This window comes from Galendromus occidentalis, unplaced genomic scaffold, assembly GCF_000255335.2.
Source record: "Galendromus occidentalis unplaced genomic scaffold, Mocc_1.1 scf7180000077488, whole genome shotgun sequence".
Lineage (NCBI taxonomy): Eukaryota > Metazoa > Arthropoda > Arachnida > Mesostigmata > Phytoseiidae > Galendromus > Galendromus occidentalis.
The window spans coordinates 2053146-2069524 of record NW_003805476.1 but is presented as its reverse complement, the minus strand read 5'-3'; the positions used below and the strand labels follow the sequence as shown (position 1 = coordinate 2069524).

The 16379-nt window shown below is 51.1% G+C and overlaps 2 protein-coding genes and 1 pseudogene across 2 annotated transcripts; all 3 read left to right on the top strand.

Moving 5' to 3' along the window:
- Window positions 1-119: 119 nt before the first annotated feature.
- Window positions 120-5049, top strand: LOC100899894 (short spindle 6). The gene is made up of 7 exons (XM_003746225.2): window positions 120-251; window positions 1149-1368; window positions 1799-1986; window positions 2541-2697; window positions 3017-3223; window positions 3345-3559; window positions 4507-5049. Exons 2-7 carry the CDS (start codon window positions 1166-1168, stop codon window positions 4767-4769), a joined length of 1233 nt encoding a protein of 410 aa, XP_003746273.1. The 5' UTR covers window positions 120-251; window positions 1149-1165; the 3' UTR covers window positions 4770-5049.
- A 4436-nt stretch (window positions 5050-9485) lies between these two features.
- Window positions 9486-10820, top strand: Ttc19 (tetratricopeptide repeat domain 19). Its single transcript, XM_003746224.3, has 2 exons — window positions 9486-9655; window positions 9815-10820. The coding sequence occupies exons 1-2, from the start codon at window positions 9486-9488 to the stop codon at window positions 10728-10730; spliced, it is 1086 nt and encodes a 361-aa protein (XP_003746272.3). The 3' UTR covers window positions 10731-10820.
- A 2199-nt stretch (window positions 10821-13019) lies between these two features.
- Window positions 13020-14068, top strand: LOC100899618 (probable E3 ubiquitin-protein ligase makorin-2; annotated as a pseudogene).
- The last annotated feature ends 2311 nt before the right edge of the window (window positions 14069-16379 follow it).

Sequence of the window (16379 nt, the reverse complement as noted above, 5' to 3'; positions counted from 1 at the left end):
AATCGAAGTTCCATAGGCGGTGTTTCGAGTGTGTTTTCGTCCTCTATGTGGATCGTAGAGGGCGCATGTGTCGACGAGGAAGGCTGTGTAATAGCATTGGTGGAAGCCGTAGCAGTACACCAGTGTGGCGACAAAGCAGCAGCAGCAGCAGAACCAACGCTGTGTAGTTTCGAATCTTTCTGAGGACAGAACCGCTGGCGACCCAGTGGAAAAGTGCCGCCGGGTCCTGATCCCCGAACCCGGCTCCCAAGGTAAATCACCAGAATTCACCCGGATCAGAATGTTTTGTTGACGTCATCCGGTCGGTTATGTAAATTCTGTCCGCGTTTGGGATCGCTTCGATCAGATGCTCGACGGACGATACGGAATAGAGCTCTCGAATCGATGAGATGTCGACAGTAATCAATTGCGTCGCTACGTCTCTTCTAATGATTGGGTTCGCGAATCGTTTGCTTGATGTCTCACGTTCGAGCGGTCAGCACGTGAATCCGTCCTCGCAATCAGTCGTGTTAGTTAGGATTAGGGGTTGGATGATTGCTCGCTTTCTTAGCAAAGGATGGACCTCTACGAGCCTCCGCGAGTACGACTGCGTATAGACTCACTTGTTTGAGGGACTCTTCGAGCGGGGATAATGACGTCTATCATTGAGTCAGAACTTCGAGTACATGCACGCGAACAGATCGGCATCTATCGGCATTAAAAGCCATCTTCTCTCATGAACGTTCTGCCATCTGGTTCGACTCACGGAGACCCAGAGAATCTGTGCTATGGCGGCGGAAGGAAAATAGTCGATCATCATTGAAATAAATTCATCTTCATGAATGAGGAATCGGGAGTGCGACATCTTCTGCGTATTCCTTGTCCGGAGTCGAATCTCAGTACATATCTTGAGCTCGACAATCCCAATTATTCTGGAAACTCGCTCGTGCCGTTACGCGCGCGAGGCTTCGGAAACGTTTCGTGGAACCCTGCTCTTTCGTCGATCGTTCTCCTCCGCGATAGGAGCTTTCTCGTTCCAAGACCGAGTCGGAATTCATTTCGAGCCAAATCTCTTGACAGGCCTGCAGAGTTGATTCATGGTGACCAATCGGCGTGGAAGTTTATCCTGTTTGTCATTACCCTCGTTAGCAGCCTGCTCATGATTCCAGGAAATCCCATTCAGAATATGAATCCGGTCAGTGGGCACAATACCCTTCCGTTAGCACCCCGGAGTGACGGCATGCCTCGGAGTCAGAGTTCGCGGAGCACGACCGGATCGAAGCAGCACCAACACGCCAAACACTTCATCACTCAGACCAAGAAGGGAGGTTTCACGTCGTACATGGCCAGTCGAGTCAACGATCTACCCGAAGATATTCTCAAAGATCGGTGAGCTCCAGGTTGTTACACCCTCGACCCCAAAAAAACACTAATCTATTATTCAGCTATCAATTAATACGTCCCGGACGAGGAACGTCGCAGCACGGAGCGAATATCCGCTTCGTAAGTCATTCGACTTGTTGGAAAAACCAGGGCGGGGCGAACGTAACTGTTTCTGCTGAACCATACCAAGTCAATGCGGTTTGGCAAACCACTGAATTCAGCAAAACAACATCGGTCTCTCTTCTGTCATCGGCCGCAGCAAGTGTAACAATACGGATCGTCACTCGAAGAAACAACGCAAAGGTTTCGCGCCCGCTTTTCGAACGCGACCAGCATGTTGCTGAATCGGAGAAAGCGTTCTGTCGAGACGTCGCCTCGCGGCGAATAACGTGAGTCCAGTGTAGAATTGAATTCACAGGTTTCTTATTCTCGACAGGGCCATACCAACTTCTGCACACGAAGACCACAGACGTAGAACGATTATAGTCAACCGGGACAGGTCTCAAGGAGGCTCGTTTGGATTCACGCTCCAAACCTACGGCATACGCCATAAAGATGATTCGAAAATCGAGCTGATCAGCTACGTAGACTCCCTGGAACCTTACGGACCCGCTGCCAAAGCCGGTGAGTTCTGACTCTCGCTGCCTCAAAATGCCTGCACAGTAATGATCAATTGCATGACAAATGACGAGCTACAAAGGAAGACTCATCGTGCATTGCGGAGCAAATTCTTTTGACCAAACGATCGGCACACCTGGCAACAGATATCACAATCCTTGGGACTACACGACTATCCCTTCACCATGTTCGGGAACTCAGAAGCAGAATCGAATGCTCGACTGAGCGATCGCGGAGAGATTCACAAAGACGCGACTTGGTCGTTCGAACATTATTCGTTCCGCTCCCAGGACTTGACTCGGTTTCCCGGCGGAACTATCTGGGCGGAGGGACTCTCATGAGCCCTATTGTGGTCTCTATAATTAGGTTTTGCAGAGTCTCGGTGGAGAGTTTGAGGATCGAGTTTTCGAGCTTCAACGTCTGTGCGCTCAATCTCATGAGGAAGGAATGCTGATCGAGGATAATCGAGTCCGGGAGAACTCGATCAAATCATTCGATGAACTATCAATCAATAAATTATTCGATATTGGGTGAAGATTTCTGACGACTGTATTTTCCAGGAATGCGAGCCGGAGACGTGATTCTATCAATTAACGGAGAAGACGTCGAGTCGGTTGACCACAATCGGCTCATCCAAATGATCAAAGCCTGTCCCCAGTCGATGCGAATCGTAGTATTGTTCGAGAATTGTGTCCGAAGAGTCGCCCTCCATGCAAAGTAGGTCCCGAAGCTCATATTTCCATGCATGCAATGCGTTTCGCTATCTCTCCCAGCGCCGGATATATGCACCGGCTTTGTTCTCTGCCATAATGTATTCGTTTTACGTCTACGACCCGACAATCATTGAGAATGCCTTCGCTGTGTTCGTAGAGCACTCGCCCACAAAGCTGTCGTTTTCGACAAACCCAGGCTAAGGTCATTGTCACAGAAAATGGCCATTGTCGGCTCATAGGAACTTGAATCCGACACGAGCTCGCCAGTCATTCAGGATGAAAAGTTGAACCTCTTTTTGAGACTTCTTGAAATTCTGTTGCAGGCTTTTGGAATTGAAACGTTCCTATCAACAGAAAATAACCGAGTATAATCATTACGTGGAAGCCGAGCGCAATATTCTCTTGACTTTGCGGAACAAAGGCGTCGATATACAGCATCTCCTCAAAGGATCATCGGAACTTCTACCGTTGTCTTCCGCAAGCACAGATGTTCTGTTCCCTTTTAGGAAGCATTCGAAGAGCTTCAACAGGTATGACCGGGAGCAGAGGTCTAACATGACTGGATTCCCCAGCACAATTAAACTCCTCAACGATCTTGATCATGTTCCACATTCGTAGCGTTGGTTTACAAAAAAAAATACTCTCTTCTAGATTGAGCGTCTCACACTCAAAGTCGGAGTCCCGCCTGCTCTCAGACTCGGCGACCAATCTCGCAAGCTCATCGACCACCAGGAGTCGGCCCATAAAAGACACATCGGCTTCCTGCTCTACTCTTCCACGACTTGGCGGTAGACGGAGTTCCGCTCGAAGTCTCCCGACGTCATCTGCTGTGACGCCCGTCGGCTCTCTTGATGGATTGGAACAAGGTACTTGGAATCCTCTCCCCTTGACCCTCCCCCGCCCCGTAGCCTATCGTAGCCTAGCTGAGACCGAAGGGCTTGCCGAAGAGCTCTACGATGAACTGCGCACATCAATCGAAGGTCTCACGAAAGAAAATGACTCAGCTCTGGAGGCGACTCAAGTGGAGTCTTCAGAAGCATCGTGTGGTGACGCAGGCGATACGATTTCCGCGTACCAGAGCATTTACGGTGTCGATCTCGCGGGGCTAGAGGAAATTTGGAGCACACAATCTGATCGCAGTCTGTCGGAAAGTGGGTACCTGTCGAGTAGCCCTGCTCGATGCTCGAGTCTCAATGAGAGCAGAGTTGAGCGAGGAGATCATGACATTGATCGGAGTCGGCTCCGTTCAGTCAGAAAACCCTTCGCCAAGATCACCTGTCCCTGGGTGATGATCCTCGACTGCCTCTGATGCAGACAGCCCGGCTCGGATCCTGCGGAGGGTCACGAGCATATAATGTCAGAGTGCGCACCCGATCTCGATAGAGCCACGCGTCTGATTTTCTGTATATTTCTCGCGTGCTGTCTCTTCATGGTGTCGCACAACTTCTTGCTCGACGGAAGCTTGTCCTTGTTATTCTCAGTGACGGTTATGCTCTTGGGGATGTGAAACACATGCCAAAAGCACGTTGACCGAGCCCTGTAAGATTGGACTTTTATACAAGAAGTTTTTCATCACGTGACGCTGGCAAATGATCTCTCTTCTGGAAAAATTACGTCATCGATTGGATTTCACTCCCCGTGAGCCTTCCATGATGTCGCCTCATTGTCGACAAGAGTCTTGTTTATTATCCCTTTTGATGACATGAACTCGTTTAATAAACAGACTTTAATAAAATTGAGCCTGGATTCTGACGGAGAGAAGGTCTCGATCGACACGCATCTTCAAGTCGTTTCTCTTCTGTATCGTTCCCAGGCGGAATCCATTTCAAGGCGCACCGGACGTGCAGCACAGATTTCTCTGACAACGGGTCAACCGATGGAGGACTATCATCGACCGAGGAACTCGACGACGAGGATGGACCTCCGCCGGCAAAACCTCCGCTACCGCCGAAAGCCAAGCATAGCCAAAATGCTACGAAATCGCTTAGCAGCACAGACATTCCCCCCTCATTACCGCCAAAGCGCTCCCAGCAGTCCGCACCTCAGTTCAGATCTGATGTGGTCACAAGACTGTAACTCCCCCTTGGCCCTACCGAGCTTATGCACTTTTCTCACATGACTCACCTCAACTTTTTGATACTATCAATCAGAGCCTTGTGCGTTCCAGCTCCGTACGGCGGAAAGAACTCAGCGTGAATTTCTGGAGGAATCGTGCGAGAGATGATCTCCCGAAGGAGGAATGCTCACAAAATACCCCTTCCCAAAAGAATCAAATCCAGGGTTTTATTATGCTTTCAACAAAGTCATGTGGAAATCTAGGGCGTTCTGAGCCGGATCCCTAGCCCACCGATGGTCACAATCGCTGGAATTATTCGCTGAAGGTCGTTGTCTTGAAATTTTCGGGTAGAAACGGGGTCGCCGCTCATGGTTCTCTGGATGTTGTTCTTTCTTCGCACAGTGTGCACTCACCTGATGATGGGCTGCAGAGGAGACACAGTTTTGTGTCCAGGACGCAATGAGGACGAAAATGATATTGGTGGCGTCATTGAAGACGCATTATGTACTGGTGTATGTATAGTGATTTAGGTTTTCATGGAAAAAAGAATGGCAAGTGATCGAGTGCTGACAGACTGGTTTTCCTATTCGATCAGATCTGAACAGATTTCCGTAAGCATTCGAATTGTGATAGGCCTCGTCTAGTCGCCAAACGCCAATGTCGGCTGATTCCCTATTTTTGGACGTCTCGAAAGTATGATTATTTCGGATACATTTCCGGCTTGCAATGTAAACTTTCATTAGATTAGTTGTGAAGTCTCTGTTTTGGGACATTGTACAAAATGAATTAGTTCTGTAGTTGAAGGAGACGTCGTTCATCCGACTCCCCGCGGAGTAACGGAGTGAAATGTACCAAACCGTCTCCGGAGAAGAGATCTGACAGAAGGGTTGCATGAGGCCTAGAGGGGAATCCCTCGAGGTTCGTCGGAAAATAATGAATCGTAATTTTATGTACATTTATTTCTCTCGCCAGAATTCTTCATTTCTGCATTGGTGACCTGGGCTTCGGCTGAGGAATCCATGAGCTAGGTTGACGGCGTTCCCGAGAGCTCCCGTGTCGATCTCAGCTTCCGCGGAGTGTCGCGTCTGATGGAGCTCGGGAGTTCTCGGCCGGTCGCATCGATCTGAGATCAACCGCGCTGACTTTCCGATAAATATTCGCACTCGGAACCCTGAAAGCGATCAGACTCGTACGAGCTCCGTCGCCGGCGTCTGAACGAGAGTCATCGATGGAGAAGAAATTTTCATATCCGATACGTTCTGGCGGGCTTTGCTCAAGGTTCCAGCGGGGACGATGAGGGGTTTCCGGAGGTATCCGAAGACTGATTCAACGCAGACCATGACGAGGCCCACCATCAGGAAGATACCGGAAACTGTTGCTATCTCCCTGAAATCCTCCATGTCATACCATTCAAGAGTTGTATCGAAGAGGAGGAGTCGTAGCTCCCTCTTATTCTTTCGACGACGTTTGGCGCTCTTCTTAGTGTTCTTCTTTCTTCCGAAAGATATCACAGAGGGCAGACCCCGAGGTTGTCTCCGAGGCGGCCGACCCACGTCGTCATATCTGGGCTCCAAGAGCTTGTCCGAAACAACACCGGTCTCTATCATACGCTCGATTGTCGAGCTGACCCTGATGAGGTGCATCAGCAATTGTCCCCTGCCGTCGAGATAACGACTCGAATCGGGATGCCTTTGTATGTACATATAATTCCACCAAATGTGCCCGGAAGTGGGCTTCCAGTCGCGCACCAGTCTCTGTAGAGGGAATCCGACGAAGAACTGCTGGACAGCGTTCAGGTCATAGATGCAGTATCCTCGGAAGAGGTCACCAACGGTTCGACGACGGGAGTAGCACGAAATCACGTTGCGACAAGTGAACGCGTGCGTGCAAACGGTCAGCTCCCTCGGGTTGAGCAAGGTGACCGTGATGGAACTCAGGTAAAATCGAATCAGGAAAAAACAGAATGCCGAAACAGAGCCCAATGCGATTAGCGGAGACAATCTTCGGCTATTCGTGTGAATATTCACTGATGAGATGAACTTCATCGCTATCTCGACTATCAAGTCCAAGAAGCTCGTCCTACTCGTCCATGAAACGACTCCAGCGACTAGAACGATGCTGATTAGTATGGAGGTCCATAGGTCCGAATCGAGCGGCTCGGTCAGCGCGGCAGCATTGCGGTGACGCCAGCCGATCAGACCGAAAAGTGACAATTGCCTGATATTTGTAATCGAGTACCGCATCAGTATGCTTCTCTCAGCGATGTCCCGAGGAATCTGATTGAGTAAAAAACTCAATTTTATCACGGTCGTATTACATGCGACGAGACTCTCAAGCTGCACTTTTTGGTGAAATTCATTCGGCTTGAGAGAGAGGGATAACTTTCCCAGAGAACACTTCGTCGTGGAGGGCCAACAAGTTTCTATTGATGCTCGTTTCCTCCAAACAACCAGATGATCGAAACTCTCCACGCAAATGAATTCGCGGGTTTGATCCACAGTCAATCGGAGCACGTTGAAGACTGGTTGAGGATTTCCTCTTCTCCTCTTACCCACAATCAGAAGTAGGAGCAGGTTGTGTCGGAGGTTCTCGAGCGCGTTGTACATCCATTCGTCTGGCTCACTCGTTATGACGACAACCCTCATGCTCGTGGCCACCACTTCGAGATAGACAGGTTGCACATAATTCCTCTCTTGTTTCCATTCCGTATGCAGGGGTGTCCAGTTGATGAGGCTTCCGTTGATCTCAAGTTTCCCGATGATGCTCACGTTTGTTAGCACGATGAGGAGTTTACCCGGTCGGATGCCCGCCCGGAGGGCGAAACTCTCCGCGGTGGCGGACGCATCGTTCAAGGAGAGCTCCTCTGTGGTACTGTGAGCAAACGCAGGGTACGCTTGCATCGAGAGACTAAGGACAATCGCACGCAGCAACATAGATTGCTTATGACTTTCGTAGGAGACGCGGCTCAGGGATCTCTCGACAGGCTTGTGGAAATCTTCACTCTAGCCTCGCATGATATCGTGACGCCGCTACGAAGAACGTTTTCGCTCAGGCGCGCACGAGTGCTTATCGAGGAGCATTTCCGCAAAAAGTATATGAAAGTTATTCCACGAGAAACCCTTGTCGAGAATGGCATCGACCCAAGAAACGGTTCTTTTTTCGCCCCAAGCTTGTGATCAAGACGCTGACGATCTCCGACATGCGCGCTCGCTGACGATTCATTGATCTCCGACAGGGAAGGCAATGAATCACTTTCCGGAATGATTATTCTCTGTCCCATCCGACAGTTGGATGAGGGAAAAGCGTCGGACCTCGCGTTGTCTTGCCCCAAGTAATGGCTCGCTTCAGGATGCAGCGACCTAGGTCGCGGCTGTCGACCCATCAGAGAACTTGTTTAGTCCATAATTCGGAACGAATCTGCATGATGCATCATCCGGATCCCTAATACCCAAGCCCTGATGGGATCCGGGTCGGATGAGATTGCGAACTCTAGCACGTGCCGAAGAGAGCGATCCCATGATCGAGATTCCTGCTTTCTCCATAAAACTTATGTATAGACCTGATAATGAGTCCAAGCATATATTACAACATCTCAATCACCTGCTATGAATCCTTCTACGTGAACCTTCAGGGGAATCCGCAGAACGCGCCTGTCCAGGGTCCAGGAGTGGCGTACGGGGCGAAATAGAGTTCTTGCCTCTGAGGCTCAAATACCTACAAGGGTGCCTTTTGGTCTCGGGGGGCTAGCAATCTTTTTCTCTGCATCCCTGTCCGAGTCATCGTCCTGCCTCCCTCATATTCCGAGCGACAATCATATTCTTTCCTATCCATCCAGAGAAGAAATTAGGAGTCAGTATCAAGCATCAACGCCAGGAATTCCCAACGTGAATCCTCTCGGTCCAGGCTCAGGAGAGCAATCGATTGTCATATCGAAGAATTATAATTGAGCAATAAGAACGGTCCTCCATCGAAAATCGTCGGAATATCTATGGGCAGTCCTAACCCTTGACGAGGTCAGCCCGATGGGGATCCCTCTCCAGGAGGGAGACTACCAGAATATGCGACAGGCGAGTGAGCTCGTCCGTCTGGAAATCAGGAAGTTCATTCAAGAACAGGAGAGATTTTTTTTACGAAAAAAGACTTCCCGTCTCAATTCCAGAACATCAACACAGGCCCTATTTGAAGTCCATCCGAAGTCTTCTAGACGCGGGAGTACCCAATACTCTTCATTCCTCACGATGACAAGCTCCGGATCCTCTCTGCTCTCACGAGATCAAGATATCAAGAATCGGAGCGTATGTTAGACGTCGGATATAACGACCGAGGCGCTTCGCGGGCCAAGAAAGAGAACTTGGCGGGCCAGTTCGGCCCGTTGGCCCGCGATTTGACATCCCTGCGTTAAGCGAAAGCGGGTGGCACGAAGTTCGAATCGCGCGCTCGTCCGCTCTAACAACAGAGTCGAGCGCAGACGGAGCAGAGTAGCAGAACGCCGAGCAACCTTCGTTGTGTGTGCTTTCCGAGAAAGAATAAAGCGCGGAACCAGCTGCTCCTCCGGTGTAGTTTGTGACATGAATTTCGCGGAGAGAGGTCTTCGGGAAAAGCAGCCAGTCCTCAAATGATAGCTCCAATACTAGTGAGATGAACTATCCAGAGCTCCCCCCTGTGAAGTCTCGCGATTCGGGCACGTCGCTCGATTGTTCAAGAGTTTCCGCGCGGGAATAAAGAGTTTTCCGAGCATGATTTCGAGCGCAGCGCGGATTATCCTCCGCAATTCTGCGAGTTGCCGACGGATTCTCCTCCCGACAAAGAGTCATGCCAATGACGCTGCTTCATTTTCATCGCGACTCGTCTCGACTACAGCATGTAAACTTCATTCGAGGAGCGCGCCAATCTACAATCACACTCGGTGAGAATCCCGCTTAGAGCTCCCATTGTGGAGCGCCATGGAATGAGATCGTCGATGTCCTCGAAATCCTTCGGGAAACCCTGTGAACTCCATTTATGATATCGAATCAGTCCAGATGAGCTATACGATTTCCACTAACAATGAGCCGAATAATTCCAGGAGACCACTGTTCACGGGTTCCAAGAAGTTCTGTCTGGCGGGAATCCTAGCTCTCTTCGGCTTAGAAAGACGAGAGAAGGATGACCCTCTTACCGATACTCTGAAGCGCGGGGTTCTGGCGCTGCAGCGGAAAGAGTACAACAAGGCAGAGAAGTTCCTTCACATAGCTCTGAAAATGAGTCAAGACCTCCTCGACGAGAAAGCAATCGCCTACTGCTATGATTTGATGGCGAACATCGCGTATGAACGGGGCGATTATCCTAAAGCTGAGAAACTCTTTGTGGAAACAATGAAACGATCCATCTCGAACGGAGCTCCGATGGACGACAATGCTATCGTGGAAATGTCAATGAAGATCGCCAATATGAGCGGACGTCAGGGTGACGACGAGAAGGCTGAGCTAGGTTACAGGTTCTGCATAGACTCCCAGAGAAAGAAACTCGCGAGCGAGCAAAACGACGCTGGCAACCTCACCAAAGACAATCATCTGCTTCTCGGACTTTGCATGGATCAATACGCAAGTTTTTTGCTTGAGCGCGCCCGGTACGAGGAAGCGAAACAGATGCTGACGGAAGCTCTCGAGATTTCGCGGAAATTCCTCGGAGATGATCACGGTCAGAACCTGGTCATTTACAGCAATTTGGCGCTGGTACACCAGCGTCTCGGAGATGTACGGAAAGCAGTCAGCATTTTAGAGGAGATAACTTCGTTGAAACAATTCGAAGCATCCGAGGATTTTCCCATATTCCTCTGCAATCTTGGCATGAATTATATCACTCAAAGGAGATTCACAGAAGCTGAGGAGGTGTTCGATAGGGCCCAGAGGCTCGCGAAGGCGCTCGGGGACCGGGAAATTCTCAAAGAGATTGACGAGTACCTCTCTCTCCTTCGAGAAAAGAAAAAAGATGCGGCTTGAGTAATGCGTCAGAAGTCGCTCTCGTTGCGCTCCAGTCGATTAGCTGATTGTTTTGATTGAGCGAATCTCAATCGGTGATCATCGTAGCTTATTCCCACCGTACTCAGAGGTTGATCCCTCGTCGGGGTACGAGGCTTAGAAGGATTTCGCCGGTGACAACGCACGGAGGATTTGTCAATACCTGGAAGCGATGACTTCCGTCAAGTCCGGATGATTTCAATCAGGCTCTCATCCGTAGAGGGCATATTGATGGCTACGTCATCCTTTTCGATAGAGGACAGTCACGATTACATCCAGAAGACCAACCAAGCTGCGAGATCTATAGAGACACATTCGGTCTTCGGAGCACTTGTGACGATCAGAGAGATGGAATGAAATAAAATATTGATGTTCCGGGGGAGAATGAATACCAAGAATTTATACAACTGAGGTCCTGGCAGGAGAGTGTAGGAGGATCATTGAGCTAGGTTTGATAGAACCTCATTACTACGATGCCTCTCCTCTGGATGGAGCGGTGGGACAGCCTCCCCCATCGACTGACCCTCCTAGCCTCAATCGGAGAGAGTTCGGTCAATAATAAGGTTTGCTGGTATCTTCGGACATGACTACCGAGGAATCTTCGACAATATATTTTCGGTTTGCTGGTATCTTCGACAATATACCGATCCTAGAGATTGAATGTCGGGAATCGACTCTCCAAAATGAAGGAATATATTCCTTCAAAACACACGCTAGTAGCGCCGCTCCGAAGCTCTCGAGCCTAACGATAGCTCTGAGATCCGCTCCGGACTTTCTCTGTCCGTCACGTCCTACGAGGCTGAGTGCGTCGAGCAGAGCCTGGAAAGCCCCTTGGAAGTCAGCTCCGCGACCGAATGTTCATTGTCATCAGTCATCAGGCTCCGAGCGACATCGAATAGCACAGAGCTTCCTTTCTGTAGTCGAAGCTACCATAGATGGCTTCGGGTGCCACTTTCATTCTCCGCACAGGAGTTCATCCCAAGATATTGCTGGGGAACTCATTTCTAAATCGAGAAGATCCTCACATCGGCACCCTTCAATTACCCGGAGCTCCTCCTGATGTTGACGAAATGATGGGACGTACATGATCGATCACCTCAGCCGCAATCGTTCGGCTAATGCTGACATGGCGTGTGATGAATCCTCTTGAGAGTTGATGACGAGCCTCCTGAAAATTGAGGTTGAAATGAGGGACCTCGTTCGCGACATGTCGATGCTTTTCCTGGACTTCGTATTGAGCTCTTCGCAGAATCCTCGGAGCGGTCTGCTCGGCACGGGTTGGGATTCCACGAGAATAGCTCCGGCATTCGTATCAAGGGTGTCAGTATGGAACTGCCGCTCTCAAGATGGCAGACAATGACGGCGCCGGCCATTTCATGCGCTCGATAAGTGCAAGACTCATGTACATTAGAGAGGAGCGGACCCGCTCTCAATACCGAGGTCCAGAGCGCGACCGGGAGGGGAAGAATCTCATCAAGCGTATTCGGACGCTTGAGAATCGAATACGCTGAGCCGGAGAATGTCTGACGCCAATAAAATCTTGAGGGAGGTCAGCGCAGAGGGGTGCACTGAGCGTGTGCCTCCGGCTGGCCGGGTGGTTAGCGCGTCGGTCAGTGCGTGCGAACGTGCTCTCCACGAAGTAAGATTCTCATTCGTAGGAGGCCGCAGCGACGCCGTTCACGCGAGAGGTGGCCTGGGTTCAACCCCCGGCGGCGAAATTTGCCTCTCCCCGGCTCTGGTCCGCCCGGGTACATCTGCTCGGTGGTTCCGTCTCCGGAAGCGATGCCATCGGCGGAGCCCGGGACGTCGAACCTCAGCTGCGTGGTCGAGCTCGAGTGAGTTGCGATCGTCAGCGTGCGCATCGATTCTAATCGTGCGCAGCGATCTCTTCTGCAACCCCTCCACTCATCGATCTCGCACCCGGCTAGCGGAGGAGCCCTCCTCGCCGGAAGTGCGAGACCGAGGAGCTCATCGTGGCTTCCTCGTTTCTACCGGTGGGAGGTCTCTCTATCGAGTTCGAGAGATCTCTCTCCGCTATGCCCTAGAAAAAGAGCCTCCCGACGCGGAAATCGAACTCGATCTCCTTGTTCCCAAAACCCCGGAGAATCCGCTGCGTTCGACGGCCTGCTCGACGACTCGAGGGATCTACCCACGCGAATCCGTCAGGAGGATTCGGACCAACAGCGAGGCGAACGCCGTTCCAACGCACGCATCTCCGACGGAGACTCGGGTCAGTCTGTACAAGTTGCCGAACGAAAGAAGAGTTCCAGGATGGCTGAGTTCGATCCTCGTCGTATCTTGTGCCGATACTTCCTTTCGAATACGTGCCAGGAAGGCGATAGATGCAGACGTTCCCACGACAGGGCCACTGGGATCGTTGACAATACCTGTCAATTCTTCCTAAGAGGAAACTGCAGATACGAAAATCGCTGCAACTACGACCACATCCTCATTCGTCCGGACGGGAGCGAAAATGTGATATCCATCGGGAAGAAGCGCCACGACGAGAACCTCGATTCCGCCGGTGCGTCGGGTTCCTCATCCCCAGATCCGGTCGATGACCAGACAGGAAGAGTTCGCAGCATGCGAATGAGAAGGACCATAGAGAACATCCCGCCCGCGGGCGTTTCTCAATGTGAATACCATGCGATGACCGGTACCTGCATACACAAAAAATGCATGGCCGTTCATGGCTCGTCCTGTACGTCGTGTCATCGGTTCATAATTCACCCCTTCAATCCCTCATTCAACAATCAACATCTCAGGGACTGCCACGAGACTCGGGGGCGTACCGAAAAATCGCCGAGATGATTTCGAGCTCCGCAGAGCTGCAGTGCGTGGTGTGCACCGACGTTGTTGTGCGCAAGGAGCCGGCCGATGACAGGAAGTTCGGTCTTCTTGAAAACTGCGATCACGTTTTCTGCTTCCAGTGTATCAGGAGGTGGAAGGATTCCAAAACCAAGTTGGCACGTGAGTGCCCTGAGTGTAGGATTCCCTCGAGCTTCGTGATGCCATCGAGGTACTTCGTCAGGGATGACGACTTCAAGAACGTCCTTCTCGAGTGCTACCTGAAGGCTCTGTCCACCAAGAAGTGCACGTACTTCAAGCGCTGGAGGCACTGTCCGTTCGCCTACAGATGTATCTGCAAGCACCTGTTGCCTGACGGTACACTGGCATCGGAGGCCGGTCCCGCGATGATCGGCAGTCTCCAGAAATCGGGCGAGATCTCTGATGAGCTCAGAGTAAAAATGCTCATCATGGGAATGCGCGAGGTGTCGATTCAATCCAAAGAGGATGACTCCGACGATTCCTCGGATTGAGATTCGCCACACCGACCATGGAGACTCTCATAGGTATGATGAAATTCGTCGCGAAATTATTTTAATATATTCAAGTTAAGCATGGGTAAGATGAAGGTGTATTTATATGTTGTTTTGTAGTTATTTGTTTGTATAGAGGAGGCTGTCGAATAAATGCGCACAGATTTGCATATCGCATTATTCCGTCCTATTTCTTGTGAAGGTCTCGTTCCGAATCGCGGGTGGGGTCCAATGAAGGCGCTTACAGGCTGCTCACGCATCTGAGCCGCAGGAGTCGTATTCAGATGTCAACGAATCCGCCAAGCCCGTGAAGTCCGATGGGGGTTGAAGAGAAGTCTCTCGTCTTCCGTATACGTGTTGCATGCTGACAGATCTCGATACGTCTGCCTCAGAAAGATGCGTGCTCCTTATAATCGAGGCGGCTCATCATATTCCGATCGGGAGTCAAAATCTGAAGTGGAAGAAGCTGGCTCACGGGAGGCTCAGATCTATGAAATCGACTCCCCGGTCCTCATCACTGGGGCTCTGAGACCACCCGAAGGGTCATTCCTCCCCCTTATAGCACCACGCAATTTGGGTACCGTAAATATCCCAATAGAAGCTCGGGCAGCTATTATTTGAAACACCTTCGCAGGAGGGCTTCTGTTGGAGAGGGGCTTCTATTACAGGGGAGCTCCCCATGAATCTGCGCGCGGTTGTGCAATGACGGTGATTAGGAAGAAGAGACTTCAGGAAGCTGTATTTCTCGTGACTTCTGAAAGTCGAGGTATATTCTTGAACAGAGCTTCTCGGAAATCTGATTCGATTCCCCTCGAGGGGGTTCTGTCCGAGACGGGCAACTATTCGACTCGAGAATCCCGCCGAGGGGCTTCTGTCGGAGACGGGCTACTATTGGAGAGGGGCTTGAACTGGAATATGTACGGTACTCCTCCTTCATCCATTCGGAGAAGGATTCCTCGCATTCTCGAGAAAAGGACATTCAGTCCCGCGACGGAGAGCGGGCGGGGGAGAGCGATTGCCGTAACCCGGCAGGGGAGTAAAGAGGGTGATCAAACGAAAGCCAGCGTCGATGACTCATGATCCGGAATGACGCTTGTATTTTGCCGAGAAACGGTGCTCGTTCATTGAGTGGCCCTGCCAGAGACGAGGAACACGCGCACAGTTCTCCGTCCGACAATCAGCATCTCAAGAAGCTTCGGTCGATAGAAAAAGGACGGGGGACCGCAAGCCCGTCGGATGCGCGGGGGGAGGATGCTCTGATTGGCTGCGCTCGAATGAGCAGTGAGTGAAGGAAATTGAGGTGTTCTCGCGAAATTCGCTCATGGTCCAGCAGCGAAATCATTCGCTTGCCGCCGTACCTTCGGGAGACCTGGTTGAGTCCCCAGATTGGTGCTGCCGTCGGGTAACTTGAGGGTCTTCGCCGTCCGAGATTGTGAGGTCGTGTAGGGGGTGTCATCAGAGCATTCGAGCGGCCAGTGGATAATTAATTCATGTGGCTAGGCATCCGGATTGATCGCCGGTAATGGTCTCTCTCCGATTCAGAGTCGCCCTTAAGAGATTGCTTGCGTTGCTGCAACAAGCGCAAGCGGATATTCTCACAGCCACTGTACTTGCAAGCGTACTTGCAACACGACGCCGCGGCGGATTCGTGGCGTATTTCAAAGGCTCGACTTCGACAGGATCATGAATGGTCTTCCCTGCTTTCCACTAACAAGTCTCGCCCACGATGAGGTGGGGAAAAGAGGAATTCCAACCTAGACGGAGGAGGAGGCTTCCTAACGTCTCATTCTACCGATGTCGGATTTATAGCAAGATTTTACAACAAGCCCCAGCTTCTTTCGCTCGGAGGTCAGTCCGGAACAGAGGGGGCCTGCCGTCACTGATCCGACCGTCGACGGAGTTTTCGGAAGAATAATTCCGTTCTGCATGAGCCCGAATCGGGTCGATCCCCACGCGGATCTCGCGAGCTCGGTGACAGGGAGGCCCGTCCCGGAGATGTGCGTAAGATTATCCTCAATGGGCATTGGTGCTTCATTTTAGCTGCTCATCGTTCCTCCACGAATCATCTCTTCCTTCCGACGAGCCGGACAATGGAGTTCGCAGGATAGGTATCTCATCGACTCTTGAGCTTCCTGTGGATACTACATCAGGGGCGGCCAACCTTTCTGGTCCCGCGGACCACTAAGGCCTTGTCGACGGGGCCCACGGACCACGAAGCTATAGGTTCATAGGTTACATGTTTTTGAATCGGAATACGAGAACCAACTCATCCAGAACGCCACCTCGTATCCACTGAGCTTTACGCAGCACG

Excerpts from the sequence above, each read along its gene's own strand:
- LOC100899894 (XM_003746225.2), top strand. The coding sequence starts at position 1,166 with ATGAATCCGGTCAGTGGGCACAATACCCTTCCGTTAGCACCCCGGAGT. Across the intron at positions 1,369-1,798 it reads GAAGATATTCTCAAAGATCG|GGCCATACCAACTTCTGCAC; the intron begins GTGAGCTCCAGG and ends TATTCTCGACAG. Across the intron at positions 3,224-3,344 it reads CATTCGAAGAGCTTCAACAG|ATTGAGCGTCTCACACTCAA; the intron begins GTATGACCGGGA and ends ACTCTCTTCTAG.
- Ttc19 (XM_003746224.3), top strand. The coding sequence starts at position 9,486 with ATGATTTCGAGCGCAGCGCGGATTATCCTCCGCAATTCTGCGAGTTGC. Across the intron at positions 9,656-9,814 it reads CCAATCTACAATCACACTCG|GAGACCACTGTTCACGGGTT; the intron begins GTGAGAATCCCG and ends GAATAATTCCAG.